A 24,163-nucleotide genomic window follows, 5' to 3' on the forward strand; every position below is an offset into this window, starting at 1 on the left:
TATTTAACGAAATATTAATACCATATTCACTGAAACGACTTACCGAACTAAGTTCCCAGGCCTTGCACGGCTTACACTTGCCTTTTCCGAAAATATTGAAACCATGCTTCAACAAGTTTCACGATTCGGTTCTGCATGGTGTGCAGCGATTGTGATAGTGTTTATCACTGGACTGGCGGTCATAACGGCATCACAAAAATGGAGTTTTTTTTTTAATAAACTGAAAACTGAAGAAGAGACCCTGCCAGTACATTCGAAGAAATATTTACAATAAGGAGCAAGAATGTACAAAGGACAGGAGGCTTTTAAGGTTCGATGAATATCAAGGAATTCTAACGTTCCATCCTTCAGCTTCAAGGGGGTTAAAAATGACGTAGATGCACGTCACCATTTCCACGCCAAATGTAGTCCTACCATTCTTCTGTAGATTTGCTTGCGCTGCTTCTGGAGTGGTCGGAGTGGTATCTCTACTGAGGTAGGCATGACCTATACGTATGGCAGAGCACAGCAGCAGTGCCATGAATCCCTTGGGTAATACTCCCTCCGTCCCATATCAAGTGACGAAATATTACATGTATCTAGACGTCTTTTGAATACATATACATCCATATTTAGACAAGTTTAAGTCAATGTGGGACGGAGGGAGTATCTAGTAACTGAACAATGTTATACACCTAATTTTCTCAGTACAACAATGGTTTATGATAAAACCGTTTGATGTTCCAGTGAATATAATTGCTAGAATACACTCTTCCCCTATCCATTTCTACTTGAAGTACCCAAAATCAACTGAAAATGGTCTAACGAATAAGGCTACGATCCGAGCTGCTACTGGCCTTAGAAGTTTTGAGTAAAGTACTGACCTTGGTCCATACATTCACAAAATATCATGGGACCAATTTTGACAGGACTTAACTGACTAATCAATTCGATCTGTGAAAGTTACCAAAGTGATTTCTTAGAAAAAAGATACTACAAGTTTACAAAACTTACATGATAATGCTACTCTGAGAAAGACCGGGATACAATAATGTGGCAATTTGAGTAAGTGACCTAACCAACGGTTTAAAATTGGAATGCTTCTCTAAAGCTGCAAATAAAGAAAAAAAAAGTGAGAAAGTGAATGAATTGCGCAGCATATTGTTAACAGATTAAGTGAACCCTTAAAAATTATTTACAAAATCTTCATTTCAAATAGGAAGCATACCGTGAAGCATAGCCTTGATTCCCTTGGAAAAATCTTCAAACCGACCCAGTACTGGCCTGATGCCACATGACTGGGATACGCACAGTTCCATGTAAAGTGATGTTTCAAGAATCACCAACAGAAAATGGCATAACCTATCTGTCTCACAGCCGAGACTGCTCGATCCATTTGCCTGCAGTACTTCAGTAACAATGGAGACCACTTGATCCTGGAAAGATCACAGCAACTTATCAGGAAAAACACAAGCCAACAAAATATTGATTTCGCATTTCTGACATAGATCTGATCATGGTCCATGTGAAATTGGCAAATAGCCCATAGCATTTCCTATGAGCTGGACTAAGTAATGATGAGCTTTCTAGCCATCAATGTCTTCAAAACAAGGGTTTTGATAAGATCCGAGAAGTCTTTTAGGATAAATCGGAGAATCTAATATCTTATAATACTACCTATGAAACAATTTTTCTTTTCAATTTTACATTAATTTCCGAGTTATTCGAGTGTTCGCTTTATCACTCAAAACCTAATCTGATTGATGGCTAGAATCATGCTTTTGATTCCATGTAACTGGAAGGTAATACAAGAACAGCGATTTCAACAACCATGTGAATATCTGACCATTTTACTTGAAACTAAGAGTTGTAAATAATCAACTAACTTTGATTACTCCAAACCTTGAAATCTCAATGTCTAAATTTCTAACGACTTAGTACTCACCATACAATTTGAATTGAGGGACAGGAAACAATTAAGCACCTAAGTATTTCATAATATGAGAACATGATGATACTACTGTGATTCCACACGATTCTAAGAAATAATGATTAGACCAGGTATATTGTTACCCGAACAGTTGCATGCAGATCTGAGTTTCACCATAAGACTGAAGTCAATATTGCACCAAGCTCTATCATTTGCTCTATGCCTCTATGGTACTTATTCACAAAATGTATATGTAATTAATCATTCTCTACAAATGTTACACTCGATACATTTCTAGGCCTTAGCACCTAAGAAGTTTTATTTGGAAGTTTGGAACGTACGTTACAACATCGCAGAAAGCAGCCTATAATAAGAGCGTAAGGCAACAGTCATAGTTAACTGCAGATCTATTGTGCAAAGAAAAATAGTTACCTGCAGACCATGAAGAATATCTGGCATGGGAAGTTCAGGAAAATGTGCAAGGTCAAGAAACTCTAGCTCTTCTGCTCGTTTTACTGCCTCTTTTGCTTGACTGCACAGGAATTTCATAATAAGAAAAGCAATTCTGTAGACTTGTACAGCCATCATCTCGGTAAAACGAGTCTGTTTCACAGAATCAGAATCTCCAGCGCTTTTGTCTCTGATCACTAAAGATAATGATGTGTTCGAAGGAGCAGACACTACTGCCGTTGACAAAGCACTACTTGCAGCAAATTTGAACCATCCGTATTTGCTCCTGATGAGTGGTGGATCTTCATGAAGCAACAGTTCTTCTTTACCGGTAGGAGGGCAAAAAAATGATGGGTTCCAGTTTGGAGAATCACCAGTCCTTGCAGTTCCTCTGCTTATAAATGCAAGAAGGTGGATGATAATCTCTCTTAATTCAGAATCTACTTCCATCATACTTGTGTCCCGTGGAAAATGATATTTTGCTAAAATACAGAGAAGTGTGAGGATATTCTCAGTTAGACTGAGAGCTGAAAGTGATGTCTGTGGCTGTTGCAATGGCGCTCTTTTCTTGTTTTGATGAGTGTTAACACTTTGGGCAGATAGATAGGATGACATCAATGGCACCTGTCCTGAGAGGAAGTTGATAGTACTGTTCGCAACACTGTTCCGAGAAATATCATCATCCATACAATGGTTGAGAGAGGCAACTATAGCAAGACCCAAACCCCAGAGGTTCACATCCTTTGCTTGGGTGCTCAAAGAGTTTCTATAACAAGAGTCATCCAAAGACAACTGACTCAGAAGTACCTTCAAGAAAGCAAAAATATTTGCAGACTGAAGAATTTTAGCACCATCCTTTGTTCGCCCCAAGGTCAAGAGAAAATTCAATATTACTTGAGTAGACAGTATCACTCCATTCTGACATTTATGCAGTATTGCCTGGAGACAGAAATGCTTCTGTAGAATAGGCACCCATACATGAGGAGGTAGAACGCCCTTCAATATTAAGTCCATTGATCCAATAGCAAGCTCAGAATATTCCTTATTCTCAGCCAATTTGCAGAGTACAGGCAACAACTTTGTACTTATAAGGGATGACTCACCAAACAGATTAACATCACCTGATTCATCCTTCATGTCATCCTCAACATAAATGAATTCAAATAATGACAAAAGCAGAACTAGGAGGGCCTTCACTGGTTTCTTAAGAGCAGCACTGGCTGGCATGAGATCAACCAAAAATGAAATGCTAGCACCTGCGGTTTTCATAAGAATTACAATAACTGAATGCAGATCACGAAAGCTCTTGGTTTGCTTAGCTTGATGAAATAAGATCCTGGTAAGGGTAAGCAATAATTCCACTTGCCCGGACAAGAGAGGAAACAAAACCTCGTTTGTATCAACTTCAGGAAATAGCAGATCAACAGTTGACTGGAAAGATTTGCACGCATATCTAATTGCTGATCGTGTAGTAGTTGCGGAAATCCCTCCATCAGGTAAGTCAAGCTTATTATTGGTACTCTGGAAAGATTGTAAGGTTAGTGGACAAATACAAAATGAGTAAATTACACAAGGTGCTAGAACCCATCCTGTTTTCTACTTTAGGGCCATCAAATTAGGGTTATGTCGACAAGTCCAGTTACTGACACACTAACATAGGTTTATGAACCCACAAAGCTAAGGCTGATGTTTATAAACTAAGGTGCAATTACCAAAGAACAAAGTAGACAACAGGATGCAGAAAAAGTGGCACAAATGAAAAGATCCAAGTTAACAACTTACTGTTCCAATGTAGACAGATAGAAATGTTATGAAGGACCTCAATGTACAAAGCTTTGCATCAGCATGGGACTTCATCAGATTTGCTTTATGCATGATATCCAGCATTTTATCAGCTACTACTTTGCACGGTTTCCAGTCTGAATGACTCCAAAGATCTACTCCAAGCTCATCACGCATGCGTGCAACGTCAAACAAAAAATTTCCATTGGCTGTTTGGAAGGTGTTACGTGGTTGCTCCGAAGGATTGCGTTCAAAAAACCGAAGCTCGAGAAGGAAACACAAAAGCTCCTGAAAGGGACCAGGAGTAATCGGACGACCTTCAAGTTCTCCATGTATATGATAGTACAGATCACTGATTACCAATTTGGTAAGTTCTTGTTCATCACTGCACATGTGTAGGAGATACACTAGAAATTAGCACAAATAATTTTGAAGGATTCTATAAAAACGGTGATTATTTTGTTTACCAGACTAGCAATACAATTAATATGCCTAAAAGATCAGAGCAAAATATACATTAGATGGTGCAAACCAAATTCAGCACCAACATCTCAGTAGGTCAATAGCCTAATAGGATGCTATCTATTCTCATTTATTCCAAAACTCATTATGGCCAAAGCCAGTGGATATCCAGCGCCAAGTATCTAATATGGTGATCAAGCAAATGTATGATCTAGTAAACCATGCGTTCAATCAAGCAAAGCTGCCATCCATATTTCTTATGAGAAGGTCAAGAATAAGGTGAAATAGCAAATACACAGCCAAATTCCAGTAACCTTGGTCCACAACTTGCATGTTTCGGGTTCTACCTCTTCATAGAACAACTTTCTCCAAAACAATAACTGTTTCACAAGGAACCTTCAAGCAATTCTGTTGCCCTTCCAATTGAAGGTTATAAGTACCGAAGAAGAATTTTCAATATTAAGCACTCAGCATCCAACAGATACACAGTCACTTATGTGCAAACAAAACTTACTCGTAAACTGCATTAAGAACTTAAAAAGGGTACCTGTAGCCATGCAAGGCATATTGGGACAGCAGAGCCAAGAATGCACGGTGTTGTAACAACTGCATACAGACACAAAAAAAGAACAGAATAGAATAGTAGTGGGTCAGCAGGTGCAGACTGTTCATATAAAAACAAAGTAAAATCTGGATGCCAAACATCAAACAATATTATTGGAAGGTCTACATCACCCCATGAGGTTTCATCTATCAACTTCGCCACCTCAGGTATAAAATAGGTACTGCATCCCCTCAGGTATTGCGAATGGTTCAAATAACCACATCCGGCAGTTTTGAGAGTGGATTTAACATTGTGGCATGTAGCGTGGCTCGTCAAGTGGCAACCCCTCAACAACTAGAAATATACCTAAGACCCAGTTGATTGTGGGTCTACCCTTTCGTTTGCCATCTTCTCTCACCAAGTCTCTGCTGTGAGATTGTCAACCATCATTTCATTCCTCGGCAATGCACAGTTCAATAACAGAAGCCCCTACTAATTTTTTTTTCTCGCCCCTGATGTGTGCTCATTCAACAAGTGCCCACTCTCCAAATAAATAAATAAATTCTAAACCACATGCAACAACAAACTGGGTATCCAAATGAAACTGTGACACATAATCCAATTCAGATGCTAATCAATTTATTTAGCTTTCCATCACCTCAAGGCAAAAACGTAATCTAATCCAGATGCTAATTTGGTTAATTAAACGGTTGGCAGGGCAAAATGCATGGTTTCATGCCTCAGTGGGTAAAGTAGTGTACAACGAAACTCAGGGGTTAATGTAAAACATTTTGCTATTTTATTTCACTACCTTTGTCCAGTTTAATTTGAACTGGCATATACTACAATACCCGTTAAGTACTTTTGAAAATAAACTCAATCAGTTGAATACAATAAATTGCATCTTTTTATACTCCCTCCGTCCGGGTTTAAAAGGCCCACACGGGATTTTTATGCTGAACTTTGACCAATCATTACATTGGTAATACAATGTTATTGTGACATAAAAGAGATATCGTTGGATTCGTATTGGAAAACTATTTCAATGCCGGCCTTATAAAACCCGGACGGAGGTAGTACTGTTTCATGTAGTTATGCTCAATCTGTCAATTTTTTTACATACAACATGCAATATAGTAAGGGCCATAAAGTAATTGGTAGATAAATTAGAAAATAGCTTTGCTAGAGATGATATGAGTGCACATATTGTATGGAAGATATTTGTACTACATACTGTCACAAAAATGAGACTTCAGATGAGCCTATGGCCTAGTGGTTAGGGCGGGGTTCTTCATTCGCACCCACCCCAGTGTAAAGATAACTCTAAAAACAAAAATGAGATTTCAAACAGAGTTCCTTACTTTGCTAGAGATAAGCTGAACCTTCTTCACCGCCGAGAAAGACAAGCTGCCAGTATCACCACTGGACAAATTCATTATTAAACGAATGATGCAAATGCAGGATGCTACCTGACAAAGGAAATATAGTATCCATAAGAATTTCGAAGTATCTAACCACGTCTATATGCATGAACCAGAAGTTACAAGTTACAAACACAGGTATAGGATTGAAAATGGACAACTGCAACAAATCTTTAGAGCTCAAAGTTACAATCTCTACCGTTAAAGTTAGCAACCAATGAGCAACTGGCCATAGCCCAGCGGCAGGGGAGTTGTGTTATGGCCTTGCCGACTAGAGTTATATTTCTGTGAGGAGCGAATTCTGGTATATCATGGTCATTTCTACCATGATTAACTTCCACAGGGCTGCTCCCCATTGGACTCATTGTTTTAAGAATAGAAAATGGTATCCATACCCTTTTCATTTGAGAACTCAAGAACGAGAAGGCTACCTTTGCATCATGAAGAAGTTCCTTCTGATATCCGTTGCATGACAAATTATTGACGAAATCTTCCACAAGAGCACTGTCAAACCATTTAAGCACTACGTTGCTTGGACAAGATTTGCTGGAAGGTTCCGCTCGCTCCTTCGTACCAACCAGGATAGGATTAGAGGGTTTTTCCTCTAAAACCAATTTTCCTTTCAAGAACAACTCATGGGACATGATCTCCAAAATTTTACGCTGGCAATTATACCTACAAGTGCAACATCTTACTTCATAGAGATTCCAAATAAATCATGGTATTCTTTTATTACATTAATGTTTTCAATATAAATTCTAAAACTGCACCCCGTGGCAAACAGCATGATCGGTGAAAACCCAAATACGTTTATTCAAAAACAAATCAATGAACAAAAATACTGGACTGGCAGCTAAATTAGTGTGTACACATTACAAAACTAATGCAACATGACCATACCTCAAAGAAAATTTCTCATCAACACTCTCAACAGGACAATGATCTAAGGAAGCACGGATACACTGTGACAAGTTCTCCCAAAATGCTATAGAACTTCTCAGCTTATCTAATATGCATGTGAATTGCACCCCACTTTCCCATAATGCCTCAAGTAGGTTGAGAACACTAAGTAACAAAGACGGAGATCTGCAAAGAAAATATTGCGGATGTTAAATATCATAATTCAGTAACAACTGCATACATAAAATGAGAAAAGAAAAAAGATATCAGAACTGCAACCTGGAAGGGACCTATTATTTTAAGTATGCAAAGCGAATTTGAACACCCCACTCAACTATCGTACCCCCCCCCCCCCCCCCACACACACACACAGTTTTAAGATCCCTACATATACTATGAATATCATGGAGATGCCAAGGCTTGAAAGAGTGTGAAACATAGGGTTTCCCACTTAATGCGTACTACTTTACTAAATAAGGAGAACCAGGTCTAACCCCTTGGATTAAAACTGGCAGGTGGAATGGCATCGCCCCTGACCACCTGAACGCTGCTTCATCATGAAAGGACGTGCTAAGTGTTTTAAATCAATAAAACAGTGTGCAAGTGAAGCAGAAAAATTGTTCAAATTATCATCTAAGATAAGATCAATTGATTTCTCTGCTCAAAGAGTGGGCACACAAAATAGTGTAATAGACGGTGAGAAATGCCACCAAATCATTTACCTATCGAGTAAGTCAGTGGACTTTGCAATATAACCTAATGTTTTCTCAACAAGATCGCCATTACTTCTTGAAATGATGGGAGGAGAAAAAATATTGATCTGAGAATTTGTAGAAATACTACGATCAGCCTCAACCCTTGTATTCTGCTCTGTCAGGGAAACAAATAGAGCAGGCTGCAACGAGGAAAAAAAGACAAGTTAACTAATATTATGTGAAATGTTTAGAGCTAGGTCTAGGTATATGAAGGAAAGTTCACATCAAAATGAACTTATAAGAAGGCAAAGAAGGGATATACGAAGGTGGTGGCATATGCACAAGCTTGTCATATGAAGTCCAAATTGTACGACTAGAAAAAATCCAATAGAAATACTCCCTCCTTCCCATATTAAGTGACTTTCTATTACATGTATCTAGACGCTTTTTACGCATAGATACATATTTGGGAAAATTTGAGTCACTTAATATGGGACGGAGGGAGTAATACTTAAGGTTGTTTATACAGTAGTGTTTCGCAGCAGCGAGGACCTCTTCTTGTAGCTAGTTCCATCCATTTTGATGGTTGGCATGGGCATGGTATAGAACAGAATAATCATCGGCTCTACAAGCAGCGGCCTGAGATTAGAGTGACAACTACGTTCAGATCGAATGCGGCAACGAGCAGAAGGAAAAAAAGAAGAAGTTTGTGACGGCGGGAGATCGCCTGACCAAAGGGAAGATCTACCACTAGTGGTTGAGCAAGGACTTCATGCCCTAGCTCAAGGAGAACCAGGCTGGCACTTTGTGACTAAGGCCTTACCAAAGGAGACGTAGGATCGAGCCAACAATCCGAACCCGGAGGAAAAATCCTTCTCTCAATCTGCTCTTCTCCCCATTTACTTTCGTGCAAGTCGATTCCCCTCACCGCTTTCAGTCACTACATTTTGTGTAGGGCCTAATATTTGACAATCTCCTGTTCATTCCCCATCCCCTCCCCCTAGTCGATATACTTAATCCATCAGCTTCGCACCCTTAAGGTGTTACAGAACATCTTTGCTACCACCTCCCCCTAGTCGGCAGTTGCAATATCGGCTTCAGAAGGCCAAAGGTGTTTCCAGCTGGCTAGCAGCGACAGGATATCAGCAGCGCATTAGCACTCCTCGCCTAGTTTAGCTAGGTGGTTGTCCCGTGGTCACGGTTTGTTCCCTAATCAAATGCACTTGGTATGGTTTTCAGCCTACTTTTCCTCATAATCTTGACCAGTCTTTCTTCCATATGAATCAGCAAGAGCTCTCTGCCCTCTTGTCATGGTTCCATCAACAACAACAAAAACCAGGTGAAAAGACTCACTTACGGGTGACTGTCCCTAGGATTAGTTCACCAAACGCATCAGTCGACCCAACCCACACCACTTACCCAATATCTTCACCCTTTACCCAATTCTTTCTTGTCATCTCCTACCTATACTTCAATATCTCTAAGTCATCTCTCCTGAACGTGTGCCCTTCTCTTGTCAGTTATCACCTCTCGTCACCATCGCCGCCTCTACCAAAGGGTTGAGTCCTAGCCACCCTATCTGCCTTCCACGGCCCTCCGCTGATTTCACACTACCCAACTGAGTCATGTGTCACCAACAAGGCATCACTAACAGGTCAGGGCTTGTCCAAACTGCTGCAGCCCCAGCCTCATGTGCATCTCCACAGGTGCCAGCAAGGAAGTGTATGGAGGGCAAGTATAAATTTCCATTTTTTTCCCTGAAGCCCTCAGATTTTCCCATATTTTTGGTTTTTAGGAGCCGAAAGTTATGAGTTAACAAAGCAAAAGTTGTGTTTTGGTTGTTGAAACATCAATTTTTTTTTGGCTTTGAAAGTTTAGTTTGTATTTGTGCAAAGTTGTAGTTTATGAGTCAACTGTGAGTGTATTAGTGCAAAGTTGGTGATGCGTAGAGTATAGTCGAAAGTTGGGGTCAAGTTTATGCAAGTTCATGAAAACATCAGTTCAGAGCTAAGCATTGGAATTTGAAAGTTCAGTCAAAAAATTTGAAAATTTGTTTCAAAACTAATCAAAAGTTCTGTACTTATATTATTTCCTGCATGTGCCATCTTCCTTGGATACCGTGATAGAAGATCATCTCAAAAAAAAAATATATATATATAATGTACAAATAAATACAGAAGAAACAATACCTGATAGCGAGCAATAGAAGTCAAAAGGTTGAATACACCCACAATTAAATAATTATTAATACTCTCTTCCTTTTCAAGAATGTGGGAAATACTTGCTTGCAGTCTCCAAATCTGAGCAATGGTGAAAAGGAAGAGAAAAATACAAAGAAAAAAAAAGTGATCTTAGCACAAGGAAGCAGAGAATAAAATCAGTTACATAAATCAACATAAATATTGAACCAAAGCTACATGACACAGGTGCTAACCTCAGAACCATCAATAATGAAGCTACAATTTTCCATGAGTTGAGCTTGGGCACTATGAGCAGTGAAGCACAATATTGAAAATGCTCTCGCTGCAGCAACTTGTATAGCCTTGTGAAACAAATGAGAATCTTCAGTCAATGGACTCAACGAGATGGATAAATACAAGGTACTGGAAGAAAATAGAACAAAAGGGGAATTATTAAGTTTTAAGGACATTTTTGAAGTTCTTGCCTCCTTGTAATCAATTTTTCCTTCATAAGTAGTCTTGGTCCCATTAACTAATATTATAGCAATGTAAGGATGAAATACAAATGAAAAGTACTAAACTTTTCTAGAACAAATGACATCCTCATAAGAAATAATATCCCATCCGCAGATCTACCTAAAGTCATCAATATGACTGTTATACTGAACCTTTTCGCTTGTTAAAGCTTGCTAATAAACAAATGCCTATAATCTAAATCATGAATACAAATATCCAATGTACAGGGAAGACAATCTAAGATCAGATAAACATGACAAGATAGAAAGGGAAGGTACATAAACTCCAAGTGCAATTATGAACACGCTCTCAGTCCCTCCCGGAGCCAAATATGTGTGCTGGAATTTGATAAATAAACATTACCAAGCAAACTGACATCCCTTCTAAATGGGTTGCTCTATTGCTTAATGGAGGAACAGTACTGTAACACATAATATTACACTACATGCCGTAAATCTTAAAACTTACTGAATTCTGAAAGGACATCGATGATATTGCAGCTGCGACGAAAGGAAATGGCTTCAATGAAGATGACAAAACCATAGTAACAAAAGGTGGAACCGGCATCAACCCCTGATTAATTAACAGGAGTCAAGAATACATATACCATGATTAGTCAGCATTACATAGCAAGATATATATAATGATTGTCTCATGATGAATTTGCAAAATACCAATTACTTCAATGATTTTCCCTTCTTTTAGTATCAATAATGTATCACATAGTAACACTAACTTTCACTCCCTATTCCCATATAAAAAACCAACTTGATACAGTGTTCTAAAAATTAGTCCAGGTGCTGCCGCCTATGAAGAAGGGGCTTCTCGAAGGGCAGCGAGGAGGCAGCTATGCTGTGGCAGGCGCGACATTCTGCCGTCCTGTGGTTTAGTTTTCCTTCTCTGCTTCCTGTTTTAGCCTAGTTTAGTCTTTGTTTCTTTCTCTGTATTAGGCTTTCTTGTTGCTAGTCTTGTTTTGGTTTGGTTTGTCGATACATGTTACGTCTTCTTGGTGTTCTTCTCTAATACAAAATGACATGCATTTCAATATGTGTTCGAGAAAAGAAAACATAGGAATTAGGCTCTCAGGCCCCTGTGATTTTTCCGCAGTCAGCAATATGGATGGCAATGGGTACCCAAAACCCAATTACCCGGTGGGTCTAGACCCGATTAGCATGTGGGTCTGGGGAAAAATCAGACCTACGGGTCTGTAATCGGGAAATTTTTGGACCCGTCGGGCCTGACGGGTCCGGGTCTGGTAGTGGCTTATCTGTACCCAGAAACCCGGAGACCCGGTTGCTTACCTGGACCCCACATGTCATTGGTCAGCACCGTGTACAACCCAAAATTCGGCCTGGCCCAAAATGCATCCGGCCCAACTAAAACCCAAGAATCCCCAACACTATGTGCCCGATAGCCCCGATCCTCCTCCCCCCTGACCCCCAACACTCTGCGCCGCCCGCACACCCCTCGTTTCTCTTCTCCTCCTCGCAATCTCCTCAATCCCCACCCCTCCGCCGCCAGCCGGCCAAGCAACAGCCGGCGACCGGCGGCCAGGCGCCGTCTCCTCCAGCCCCTGCCGTTGCGCCGACTGCTCGCCTTCCCCAAGTCCTCATCCGCCCGCGGCCGGCCATGGACACCATGGATTTTGATGCCGCGGAGCAACCGTGTTAGGCTGCTGTTATTGCTGCGTGCGTGTTCTTCTGTGGCTGCTGAACTTCTATTTGTTACTGCTGTTGTGCGTGTTCTTCCGGCTGCTGAACTTCGATTTGTTTTTTTCTTGGAAGGCTGAACTTCTATTTGTTATTGCTGCTGTTAGTGGCTTAGTGCTACTTCTATGCATGTGTGTTGAACTTCCTCTTTTTTTGAAGACGTTGAACGTCTACTCCCTCCGTCCCATATTAAGTGACTCAAATTTGTTCAAATATGGATGTATCTATATACAAAAAGTGTCTAGATACATGTAATAATATGTCACTTAATATGGGACGGAGGGAGTATTTGTTATTGCTGCATGCTGCTGTTAGTGCTACTTCTATTGATGCCATATTCATGTGTTGAACTTTTGATGTAAGAACCTGGGCATGTAGCTGTGTGTGGCTTCGTTCATTGTTATTTCCTAATGCGCTATTGCTGCTGCCGTACAAGTAATGGTCATTTGCATGTCTATTGCAGTTGCTGTGCTTGTACTGTGTATATGCATGTTTTGCGGGTCGGGTTTATCCGCGGGTCCCCGAGACCCGAGTCGGGGCCAGGCTGGTAAATTTTCAGACACGGTGCCGGGTCCAGGTCTCGGGTCTGGGGCGCGTGGCCGGGTTCGGGTCTGGTATGGCTCGACCCGGCCCCGAACCCGCCGGGTGCCATCCATAGTCAGCAAGCTGGATACTAGGGCCTCCAGGGCACTTAGGGCTCATTCGGTTTGAAGGATTTTTTCTTTCTTATGTGTACCATTTGTTTCATAGGAATAGAGATGCTAGATTCTTAAGGATTGTGTCCAAATTGAGCTAATTCCTAAGGATTTTTAGCATTAGGTGAGACCTCCTGAAAAAAATCCTAAGGGCTTCTTTGGTTTACAGGATTATGACGTCTCACCTAATGTTATGAATCCTTTGGAATTAGGTCAATTTGGGCACAATCCTTTGGAATCTAACATCTCTGTTCCTTTCAAACGAATGATACACATAGAAAAAATTCCTAAGGTTTGAAGTCCACTAAAAATCCTACAAACCGAATGGATCCTAAGGATGGAAGTCTGCAGGACATTCAAATCCTCTACTTTTCCTATTCCTGTGATTTCAGAATCCTATGAACCGAATAAGCCCTTATGTGCTGTAGATGCAGCTTCATAATTTAAATATGCATTTTGGATGTATGCACTCTTGGAAAATAAGGAATGCCTCGACTATATATGTGGAGCTTCAGGTATTTTCTATTTACGTGGAAATGTGTAATTCACATTGTCTGCCAGCCTTCCGACCTTTTCAGAATACTAAAAATGACAGAATTTACAAAGGGAATTGCCACAATATTTTCAAATACATTCTACAAGCTGGCAGATCATGAGTCATTACTATTCAGCTATTCCTATTTGCAATAGCTGGCATTACAGTATTGAGAAAATGTACTAGCATCTGGCTCGTGATTTCTATAAACTATGAAGAGCTGAGCCAAAGCAGTTGATGAAAGTTGTTACACGGTAACACTATTGTTAGCTTAGTTCGTTGTTGTTTACAATAGATGCCATTACGGCACTGAGAAATTATACAGGCATGTGGCTTACGATTACTAATTACTATGGCATCATAAATAGCCCACACTTGAGGCAAAGCAGTTGACGAAAGTAGTTCTACAATAGCACTTTTGTCATCCTTATCAATCTGTCTCATGAGATCACAAGATACATACCTGACACGAGATTCTACCAAAAAAAGAAGCGTTGGGAATTCAGAAAATAAAAGCATAATGTTGATCTGACAAGTGACAACTGGAGGTTTTAGAATGCATTTGTGAAAATGGCAAAACTATATCATACATGGTGTACCTCTGGTAAGTTGGACAGCATGAAAAATATAATATCAAATCCACAGCAAAGAACAAGCTGTATATCTTCAATATCCTCATGACAATTATGATAGCTTCCGTGCGAGTGCTGAAAATGTTAAAACATTGTCACGGAAAAGGTACTGAAACGAAAGAAGTAAAGAATAACAAGGGTATGCTTACCTCCAGTAATTGTGTTGACATAGAGAGGATGTGCCAAAGAATACTGTGGATAGAAGAATCATAAAGTAGTATTTGCCAAACGATGCCACCAAGCTTTGATGAGAATGATTTTAGTTGAATACATCTTTTCACCAATTCAAACACCTTGCCAATTACAATTCAATGAAACATATTCAACATTTGATGTCCACAATAATAAATAACACATAAAAATGAGAATGAACTCTGCCAAATTAGAATGTCTCATAGTATAATACTCCCTCCTTTTCACAAAGGTTGGCGTATTTGGTTTTGTTAGGACAAGACTTTGACCAAAAATTACTTTATTAATATGTGTTCTTTAAGACATGAAATTCATTTCAACATATTCGTCTTGAAAAGTTCTTTCTGATAATTGTGATTTCCTCTCATATAATTTACATATTAGTAGAGTTATTATTGGTCAAAGTCTTGTCCTAACAAAACCAAATACGCCACCCTTGTGAAAAGGAGGAAGTAATGCACTAACTAGTAACTGATCAAATATCAGCGATGACTCAAGTTACGTGACTACGTCAACAGAAAAGAGGGTAAACCTTCAAAACTAAACCTATATGTGGTTTCCTCAAGTCTCAAACATATTATGTATAACAATTAAATTGCACCTTCAGGGTGGTCCTCCAGCGGCTAGACTTCCTGTATTTCCAGCTCATATGATTAACCATGATGTATTGAATTGAAAAGACAATGAACGGTGATATCATATCGTCAGCAGCAGCTCCATTCCGCAAAACCTGAATGGCAAAATCAAGCACTTGGAAAGTTTGGCAGTTCGTCAGATCAGTATTACTATAAACAAAATTAAAACACATACATTAATTTTCTTTCCAGAAATACATACATGAAGTTGTAAGTGAAGAACAGTCTCCATTTTCCTCAGAAGCAGCAAAAAGCATTCTAGCTAGTGCACCAGAAAGTAACCAATCACTGCAGAGGTAATTATGGTTGTTATTGATGATGGTTGAATTTGACATACTTCAAAACAAAAAGAATCTACAGTCAAAAATATGCCAGGATTACAGAGGCATGGAGCTTTCATGATAGTACTAGTATCGAGGTACTCCCTCCAACCCATAATGTGTGTCTCAGAGTTTGTACTGACATAGTACAAAGTTGTACTATATCTGAGACACTTATTATGGATCGGAGGGAGTACCTTATAAGAGCATGTGCCAAATGAAAAAAAAAATCTTTCACTGAAAACTTTCACTTGAACTACTAAAAAAGTGGATTGGAAACACCAGGATACAGCCTTTTTTTCAGAGAACATCAAAAGGCTTGTATGGCTTTTCCATTAGCAGCAAATACAAGATGTTACCACTAATTCGTCAAAAGAAGCCGTGAGTAATCAGCCCAGGACCCATGCGCAACAGGGCCTAACCCTAGGCTACAACCAGAAATATAACATTGGGCATCCCATGAGCAGGTAACCGAATTAGTTTATTCTGATTAAAATCATTTAAATCAAAATGCAGTGACTCCAAAAGAAGGAAAGATTCGGTGATGAAAGTCTAAACCATTTGGAATGAAAGCAAAACCTTTTACTATTATTAATAGTTGTGTGCGACAAGGAACAGGGGTATGTCAATTACTAGCCCAGACTGCCCGGTATATATATTCAGTAAGGTTGTCCCCTACTGTTCCAGTTAAAAGAAAATAGTACGTATAGTAACAGATAATAACTGGTTTCAAAAGGATGGAAGTTACAGGAAAATTACCTTGATGAACCATTTAATTGTGAAGTGAAGATGCCGCACTCCAACCCCATATCAAACATGCGGCATGGAACACTGAGTGCCCATCGAAGTAACAGCTCATTAACAAAAAATATTTATAAACAAAGAAGTAATCGAGAACTTAATAGAAGGGGCAGCTTCAATACAAACAACACTTCAGCACTACATAACTTAATCTAACAAACCAAGAGGTAATGCAGCTTACCACTTCAGGAATTCAGTTAACAAACGAAAGGTTTTTGCCATTATGGTAGCATTGTTACCATCTTGCACATATTTCAAAATTGATGTGCATAATATCTTAATAACATCAATCCTGAAAAGGACAGAGAGTAGAGTATGATGTTCATTCCATGTAGCTACTGCAAATCTGAAAGTGTTATATTACAAACCTGACATGTTCTCCAATATGCCCCAAATTCTTTGATTTTTCAACAACCAGCGATTTGTCAGCATGAACTAAAGCACAGCATAAATCCTACATAGAACAATAAAATGTGTATCAAGTGTCAACAGATGATCATAAGCAGCACACAAATCCTACTGCACTGAATAAAAAATGGTAAAATTGAGGAATCAATGCTTAAGAACAATAAATGATGATGGGAAATATCAGGTCAGTGAAAAAGACTTGGCAGCTACCAACTTGAGGTGTAAGTCAATGAATGTCAAAGCAGACTTAGCAGCTACCTTGTTTGACAATACCATCTGATACAGCAAGTCCATTATATCGCAGGCTTCCACATAATTGCAGGAATAGAGATCTTGTGCCAAAGTTACAAGCAAAATGAAAACACCTGAATGTGGGAACTGGACAAATGTGGCTCATGTTAACCAAATGATCCGGCAAACCAATAAGCATTTAGAAAGCAGTGGCAATTACTAGACATAAATTTTAAAACCAATGCCTAAGTCATACAGAAAACTTGCAAAAATCTATCAGGAATACTTTAAGAGTAATAAGACAAACTTTTCATAATTTTTTACTAACATGTATGTACAAAAAGTAACGGTCAAAGATACATGTTGGACCCCCTGTCAATATCTAAAACGCCATATATTTGCAAACAGACAGTAATATATAACAAGTTAACAACATAGCTTCTATGTAAAACTATGACTGCAGCATCATAAAAAACTCAAGCCTGGAAGATATGATTTGTACATTTCCTTCTACTTGCAAGTTTTTGATGAAACAACATCTTTACTCCAACTGTCGAACAACTAAATGGCCACTAGACGTGACCATAGTCTCCTCTAGCTTATACGCGTAGTTGCCTAGTTGGTGATCCAGAAGAGGAGTTTAAAGTTACTTGCTCATATGAATTTTCCCAATATCCCAGTAAAACCTAAACAAAATGAACTCATGGAATCTGTGGAGCATGAACAAATTTTGAAAGGAATGAATATAAAACAGAAAAGGCAGCTAACAGATTATGCAATGGGCAACATTAGAAAAAAAGGAACAACCAAGTTGAAAGCAGCAATGAGAAAAGGTTCTCTCATTGTAATTAACAAGGCCTAATGAAGCGCCACATGAAATAGAAAAGACTTCACAAGACAAGGATTCTTCCGAAAACAAGCTGTTACATGCTAGAGGGCATACTAATAGTTAAGTATATGGGTGGCACAGGAAAGGAATACCTCCCAGCGAACTAATGCAACATCATCTTGAAGAACTCTCAAAATGTAACCATGGGTTCCACAGGGTAATATAATTCCTTCCATACCAGGAATATTCATTGGATGATGAATTTCAATTTGATCACAGTACTTCACACTGTCAGGAACACCACTAGGGATAGCATACAATGTCGTCACTCCATTAATCCTTTCTAGGTAATTGTACCTACGATCAAGAAAGATTAAAAGACACGAGTTAATTTAAAATGCCAAAAAAACCTAAATACAATAGTATCATCTGCTCATAAGATAACTAATGGATATTATAACCACATATATTTATGTTGCATAAACACAAAAGTCATACAAATACATACAGACACCACTTAACAGATCACATAATTATTGATAGCTGCGATGCAATTACACAACAGCATACTGTTGGAACTAGAATTAACTGGATACCAGGTTTCAGGTACCAAATGTCAGTTTAGAAATTTCTGTCTTTCATGCAGGTCTCAACTATCTGGTTTCAATTTTACTATTTTAGGCTAATTGTTGATATCGATAGTTCTTTATAGGAAACTGAACAGTAATAATATTTTGAAATGGTGATCACTCAAAGCATACAACTTGAATATGAGATAATATATTAATGGTTCTTCTCAATAATACCAATGCAACATCGAATTTTCTTGCTATGTTTGAAAACAAAATAACCACAGCCAGCACTAAGAATATACACAGAAACTTTAGTAGGGTTCTCCTCTACTGTTTCCTTTAAAGACACAAATATGCAGAGAAAAATATTAGAAGCACAAAGATGCAGAATAGCAAAATCCATATCAGGAATGAAGATTAGAACAGGTAGGATGTGCACAGAAGTAAATGTGGTTATAAGGTAAAAGCAGAAAAAAAAATAAGTAGTTGAATACATACACACATTGAGCAGGCCAAGTCCCGTGACAAACAGCTGATAAGAAGCGAAGCAGATCTGATATTTGGAAAGGATATTCCTTCTCTACCATATGAAGAACAGATCTGATTGGACCATCAACAAAACTATCTTTGTCCCAGAATTGCATACAGAGTGATTCCTGAACCATTAGAAGGAACAAATAAAGTGATTTATGCTGTGCAAATGAGTAAATTACACAAACCACCACACTGAAGGCAAAGGTATCCCATAGCTCAAGGTTTGTTTTTGTTTTTTTTCAAAAAATCGCAAGCCTGATGACAGGTCGTCGCAAATAACACTGAGCAAATTGACAACCCTCCTGACCCTGGTGGATCCCGCATGCAGGGCTGATATGGTGAAGAACACGTAGAATCTGCTGACATAGATGTGAGCCCGCTTATCATACTCATGTCTCATCTTTTCAATCTCTCTCCACAAAGAAACATGGCATCCACATACGCCAAGGCACCTGCCCGTGGCAACTCCTCCGCTGCCCAAGACTTAACAACAGGGGCTGCAGGTGGAGACAGCTCATGCAAGAAACCGGGGCACCAGCACACGACTACGAGAACTTGAGCCTCCCCTTGACCAGATCACCAGACCGTTGCTGTCGGAGGAGAACGATGAGGAGGTCCCCCCCCATTTCCTTGATGTGGACAAGCTGGACTAAGTCGTGCAGGGCATCATCAGAGGCAGAGTTGTTGTCGCCGCTGCTGGCAAGGATGGGTCCTGGACTGAGGTTGAAGCACCAGGCAATCCATGGGCTCGACCTTGCCCTGCAGCCACACACAGAACTCGTGCGCCAGGAATCCATTTATGTCGTCCATCAAGGCAGGTTGCAGAAGTTAGATCAGAGAGGGGACACACACACACACAGGAGAGAGAGCACTGGTTCAGTTTCGTGCCGCTACACTGCTTGCAACATGTCAATATGATGCAATGCCGACTCTGCTAAAGCACCATGCAAACATGCAGGACATACTAATCACCAACACACTACACTGATACACAACAAGGTTAATGGCAGCCCAGCTGCCAACGAGTCCAGAAGGAAAAGGATCCCCCCCCCCCAACCCACCCCATATCGCCCCCAGCTCCATCGGCATCACTCTGCTGCTGCATCTGCGAACCTCCTGAAATCGTGGGGTTCACATCCATATAAATGCAGTCTACACAATCATCGCCACGTCCACAGGTCAGAACGCTGACAATTTGCTCCCAGCATCAGTGGGTTTATTGAAGAAAATACCAAAACGGTGGATATGTGATACTTTCGCCTTCAATGTGGTGGTTTTGCGTAATTTACTCTGTGCAAATATATGAATGACTCCACAATAATAACGACGAGATGTCTAACCGAACCTCTCCGCCATAGATTTGACATAAAATATTCAATATCATTTCAAGAGAACTATCTTCTGTCTGCACAGAAAAAAATAACAAGGAACACTAATTATGTGTGTTGTTTAGGACCTACCAGAAGTTCAATTTGAAATTTTGAGTGCAACGAATAATAACCTAAACAATTACCTGATAAGAGATCTCATATGAAGCAATGAATGCTGAAATGAAAGTTCTCAATACACCACGAAAACCAGAAACAGGACCCTGAAAATAAGCTTCACCATGCACTTGTTAGAATGCTATATAAGTTCAATTAAAAATGGATTTAGATTAGATATCATAAAGTCAATGTGGGCTTCGTTAAGTCTATGTAACATACTATCTCTGTTCCAAAATATAAGACGTATTTCATTTCCTTTGATTTCCTTTGAGGCTTTGACCAAGAATTACATCATCAACATGTGACTTAATGCGACACAAACCATAAACCATAAGTACTTTTCAATACAAATAAAATGATATCAATTTTATATCGCAAAATTGATATATTTATGGATTAGTTGTTGGTGAAAAGGCTTGGTCAAAGGGAACGAAATATACCGTGTATTTTGGAACAGAGGGAGTATATTACATCACTACAGGTCTACAGCTGATATTTTTTGTCGTCCTCATCCCAGATTGTCGAGCTAAGACATAGTGCAAACAGTTGGTATCCCGATATCTTGTATTGGATATGTATGACCTATGAATGAAAATGGAAACTAGAACATGGCCCTCTTGCCAAGTTGTACATCTAAGAAATGTCCATTTACAAGTTGATTAAAGCCAAGCAAAATCCATTGCTTCGCTTTATTCTTGGTTGTATGAAACATGGGCCTGAATAATATCGTGTATAGTGTAGGCTTTCTGAGTTACAGCTGTAATGCGATACTACCAGTTGCTGTGCGGCTGCTGTTAGCCTTTTCACAAATGGCAAACAAAGGTGCAGGCATGTACAATAAACAGATCCAATCAACAGTGCCACTTCACTACTTAATCAATATGTCAAATTTTCTACTTTAATCTGGAACATTGTTGCACCAATAGGTGTACTGAAACAAACTGGTATTTGCAAATACCTTATGCTAAATAAAGATATATTTTTGCAACCATTGCATGCAACAAGTTTGCTAACTGTGGTTCTCAGCTTGTTAATCTAAATGTAACTGAATAAGCATATGCTGAAAAGACAAATCCCGAGCATGGATTTTTATCAATTTTGACAGTTGAGTTGTGCACCACAATTGCCCATAGTGTAATTCCATAGTTAGTTAGTTACCCTAATTAGTTTGTGTACTTTACTTGCACAGTCTGTGCCAATAGTGATGGCGATTTTTATGTCTATGCAATTTCTAGTGATCTTTCTTTCTATTTTCAAACAATGACTCAAATTTGTAAGTGCATGTATGAAAAACTAACGTATTTTATTTATTGCACACTAATGTAACAGCTAAATTTTTTGTGTTGAATGCACCACTCTTGTATGGATCCACTAGACAATTTTCGTTAAATTAGCAAAAACAATCTAATGTACATTGAATTGTTTGAATACACTAAAAAATGGTCAAATAGACCTAATCAGCGAAACATAAGGTTGGTCTGGTTGTTCTGATAAAATCAATACATGAGGCTGTAACAGGCTAACAGCCAGTTTGCCAAATGACTCGCAGATTTCCTATAGCAGCTTTACCACAGCAGACCACCCAAAGATACTTTAAGATAAGTCACAGCCCAACAATACAGGGTTGCGTCAATGCACGGGTACCGTACTAGTGAGAGACCAAGAGTAATACAGTTATCAAACATCTAGGGTAATTCTTATATGGTACATTGCTAGTCAAACTCAGTATGATTGCATGTGTTACCTTTTCTGCATAATTAAGGATTCTCTAGGAATAATTAATTTTTGGACCATAACCAGCATACTTAAGAGTACCACAATTATTCATTCATTCATTCATAGGCAATGTACTTAGGATTCCCCACTAAATGTCAATCCAATCCCTGGACTGGTATTATATATCTATAGTAGTTTTGCCAGCCTCTCCAGTCCATCCTCCATCGTTAGTTCCTCACAAAAACTTAGTAATACCAATTTATACATCTGAAGAATGAAAATAGAAAGCATTGAGGAGAGGAACGCAAACGACTTCAAACTAAAAGGATTAAGGATAAGCAATATCATAAGAAAATTCAAAGGAGCATTTAACTGTTGAAAGCTTACATCTGACTCCCTGAAGATGCTGGAGCAAAGAACTCCAAGTAAATAATTGAACGGTGCAAGCTCAAAGGCCCGTTGGGCATAAGATGCATGATCAATTTCCTGAGACCATAAGATAATGAGACACAGTATTTGTATGCTGTGATGGCATAAATGGTATCAGATTGAATATCACTATTACCAAGTTGGTATTGCTTCCTGGAAGAGACAGAACCAAGCAGAGAAAAACTGCCCAAGCGAGAATAAGTGGTCCTGATTCCACAGCAAATTCAGGTAATTTTGATACTTCAATGTCCATCTCAAGAATATCAACAACAGAATATGTGGAATACCCTCCACTGAGACAAAAATATCAAGTAAGGTCCTAAACCACATAATTACAAGTTGCGACATGTTAATGGGCCATGGAAATGCATAAAATGAAGGAAGTTGGCAAGACCTGAAAGAGACTTCATCATGAACCATCCGGAGGAGATTTTCAAAGTCCAAACTTTCAATGAGAACAAAAAGTAGCTGAGCTTTAGCATGATGAAATGATTTTTTTGCTTCAACAGATACAGCAAATTTCGCAACATCATAAGAGCCAGAGATCATATCCTAAAAGGTTAAGCATTCAATCAAAACTAGAATATCAAGTGAAAAAAACAAATAACGGCAAGGGTGCGAAACACACACAAATAATTACCTTAAAGATTGAGCACAAAGTTATCCACAGTCCAGTGTTGCACCTTGAAAAGTTATCATAGATAGCAAGAAACACAATGTCCAGAATCAAGTTAATTTCAATCAAACTTTCTTCCAGCCAAGAAACCGTCAAATCAGCTGCCTGCAAAATAACAAAGCTATATCAGAGCGATTCAAAGCTGTAACATCACAAAGCTGTGCACAAAATGCAACAAAAATAGTACTAGCTAATAACTGATAGAGGAATATATATATATACACTCACAGATGGTAGTGCACTTTGCAAGTAGATCCATTGCATATAAACACATTTCACACAAGAGCATGTCATCGCATGCACAATGAAGATGAAGAATACCAGGCCTACTTTGATTGATATCTATACCTACTTACCCTAATATAGTTATGTTAAACCATGACTACTGGCTAGTACATTTTTAGTTAATAACTAACAAAACTAGCGCAGTACACATGTGTTCTTACGGATTAAGGATAAGAAAACTGTGTCAGATGTTTGATTACTGCACTATCACATTTGTACGTCTCGCGACCCAAACGTTTGTGCCAGATCCAAGTGGTGTCCTGAAGATGGATGGATCGCCGCCACCGATTGACATCATTATAGGAGTAAAGAAAACTGAAGCTGGTAGATCGTATCTAGTATTAACGTTAATCTTGGTACACCCATGTATTGCTCTGGTTTGGGGCCAGTTAAGTAGTGACTTTTGGCGGTTACAACTTACAATAGACAAGGCCAAATTGGTGGCTTCTCAGTGAAGCTGGAGAATCCGTATTTTGTTATTCGCAGAATATTGATTTCTATCTAGAAATATCAACCAAATCAACACCAGCGATACCCACTCAAATGGGTCCACAAGCTGTGAACCAGTTGCAGACCTCAGCTGCAAGCCTGCAACATTGCCAAGTTACAGCAAGAGGG

At 39.1% G+C, this 24,163-nt stretch overlaps 1 protein-coding gene across 6 annotated transcripts in view; it reads right to left on the minus strand.

The window, feature by feature from the left end:
* Window positions 1-621: 621 nt before the first annotated feature.
* Window positions 622-24,163, minus strand: part of LOC100837705 — a 28,306-nt gene continuing 4,764 nt past the window's right edge. Inside the window, exons 6-33 of one of the 6 annotated variants that reach the window (XM_024460930.1) lie at window positions 23,225-23,365; window positions 22,979-23,136; window positions 22,721-22,877; window positions 22,543-22,641; window positions 20,466-20,543; window positions 20,298-20,384; window positions 18,917-19,074; window positions 17,999-18,203; window positions 17,045-17,164; window positions 16,747-16,832; window positions 16,560-16,670; window positions 16,337-16,408; window positions 15,460-15,545; window positions 15,224-15,372; window positions 14,580-14,723; window positions 14,389-14,505; window positions 11,328-11,432; window positions 10,598-10,705; window positions 10,353-10,463; window positions 8,191-8,363; window positions 7,469-7,654; window positions 7,000-7,243; window positions 6,509-6,616; window positions 5,151-5,209; window positions 4,142-4,526; window positions 2,342-3,880; window positions 1,208-1,415; window positions 622-1,090 (exon numbers count right to left, since the gene is read on the minus strand). In XM_024460930.1, the coding sequence (XP_024316698.1) occupies window positions 990-1,090; window positions 1,208-1,415; window positions 2,342-3,880; window positions 4,142-4,526; window positions 5,151-5,209; window positions 6,509-6,616; window positions 7,000-7,243; window positions 7,469-7,654; window positions 8,191-8,363; window positions 10,353-10,463; window positions 10,598-10,705; window positions 11,328-11,432; window positions 14,389-14,505; window positions 14,580-14,723; window positions 15,224-15,372; window positions 15,460-15,545; window positions 16,337-16,408; window positions 16,560-16,670; window positions 16,747-16,832; window positions 17,045-17,164; window positions 17,999-18,203; window positions 18,917-19,074; window positions 20,298-20,384; window positions 20,466-20,543; window positions 22,543-22,641; window positions 22,721-22,877; window positions 22,979-23,136; window positions 23,225-23,365 (5,295 nt within the window). In that variant the 3' untranslated portion in view covers window positions 622-989. Of the gene's footprint in view, window positions 1,091-1,207; window positions 1,416-2,341; window positions 3,881-4,141; window positions 4,527-5,150; window positions 5,210-6,508; window positions 6,617-6,999; window positions 7,244-7,468; window positions 7,655-8,190; window positions 8,364-10,352; window positions 10,464-10,597; window positions 10,706-11,327; window positions 11,433-14,388; window positions 14,506-14,579; window positions 14,724-15,223; window positions 15,373-15,459; window positions 15,546-16,336; window positions 16,409-16,559; window positions 16,671-16,746; window positions 16,833-17,044; window positions 17,165-17,998; window positions 18,204-18,916; window positions 19,075-20,297; window positions 20,385-20,465; window positions 20,544-22,542; window positions 22,642-22,720; window positions 22,878-22,978; window positions 23,137-23,224; window positions 23,366-24,163 lie in introns of those variants that run through there. The other 5 variants (XM_003573673.4, XM_024460931.1, XM_014901074.2 and 2 more) reach the window with 5 other exon arrangements.

This window comes from Brachypodium distachyon, chromosome 3 (genome assembly GCF_000005505.3).
Source record: "Brachypodium distachyon strain Bd21 chromosome 3, Brachypodium_distachyon_v3.0, whole genome shotgun sequence".
In the NCBI taxonomy this organism is placed as follows: domain Eukaryota; kingdom Viridiplantae; phylum Streptophyta; class Magnoliopsida; order Poales; family Poaceae; genus Brachypodium; species Brachypodium distachyon.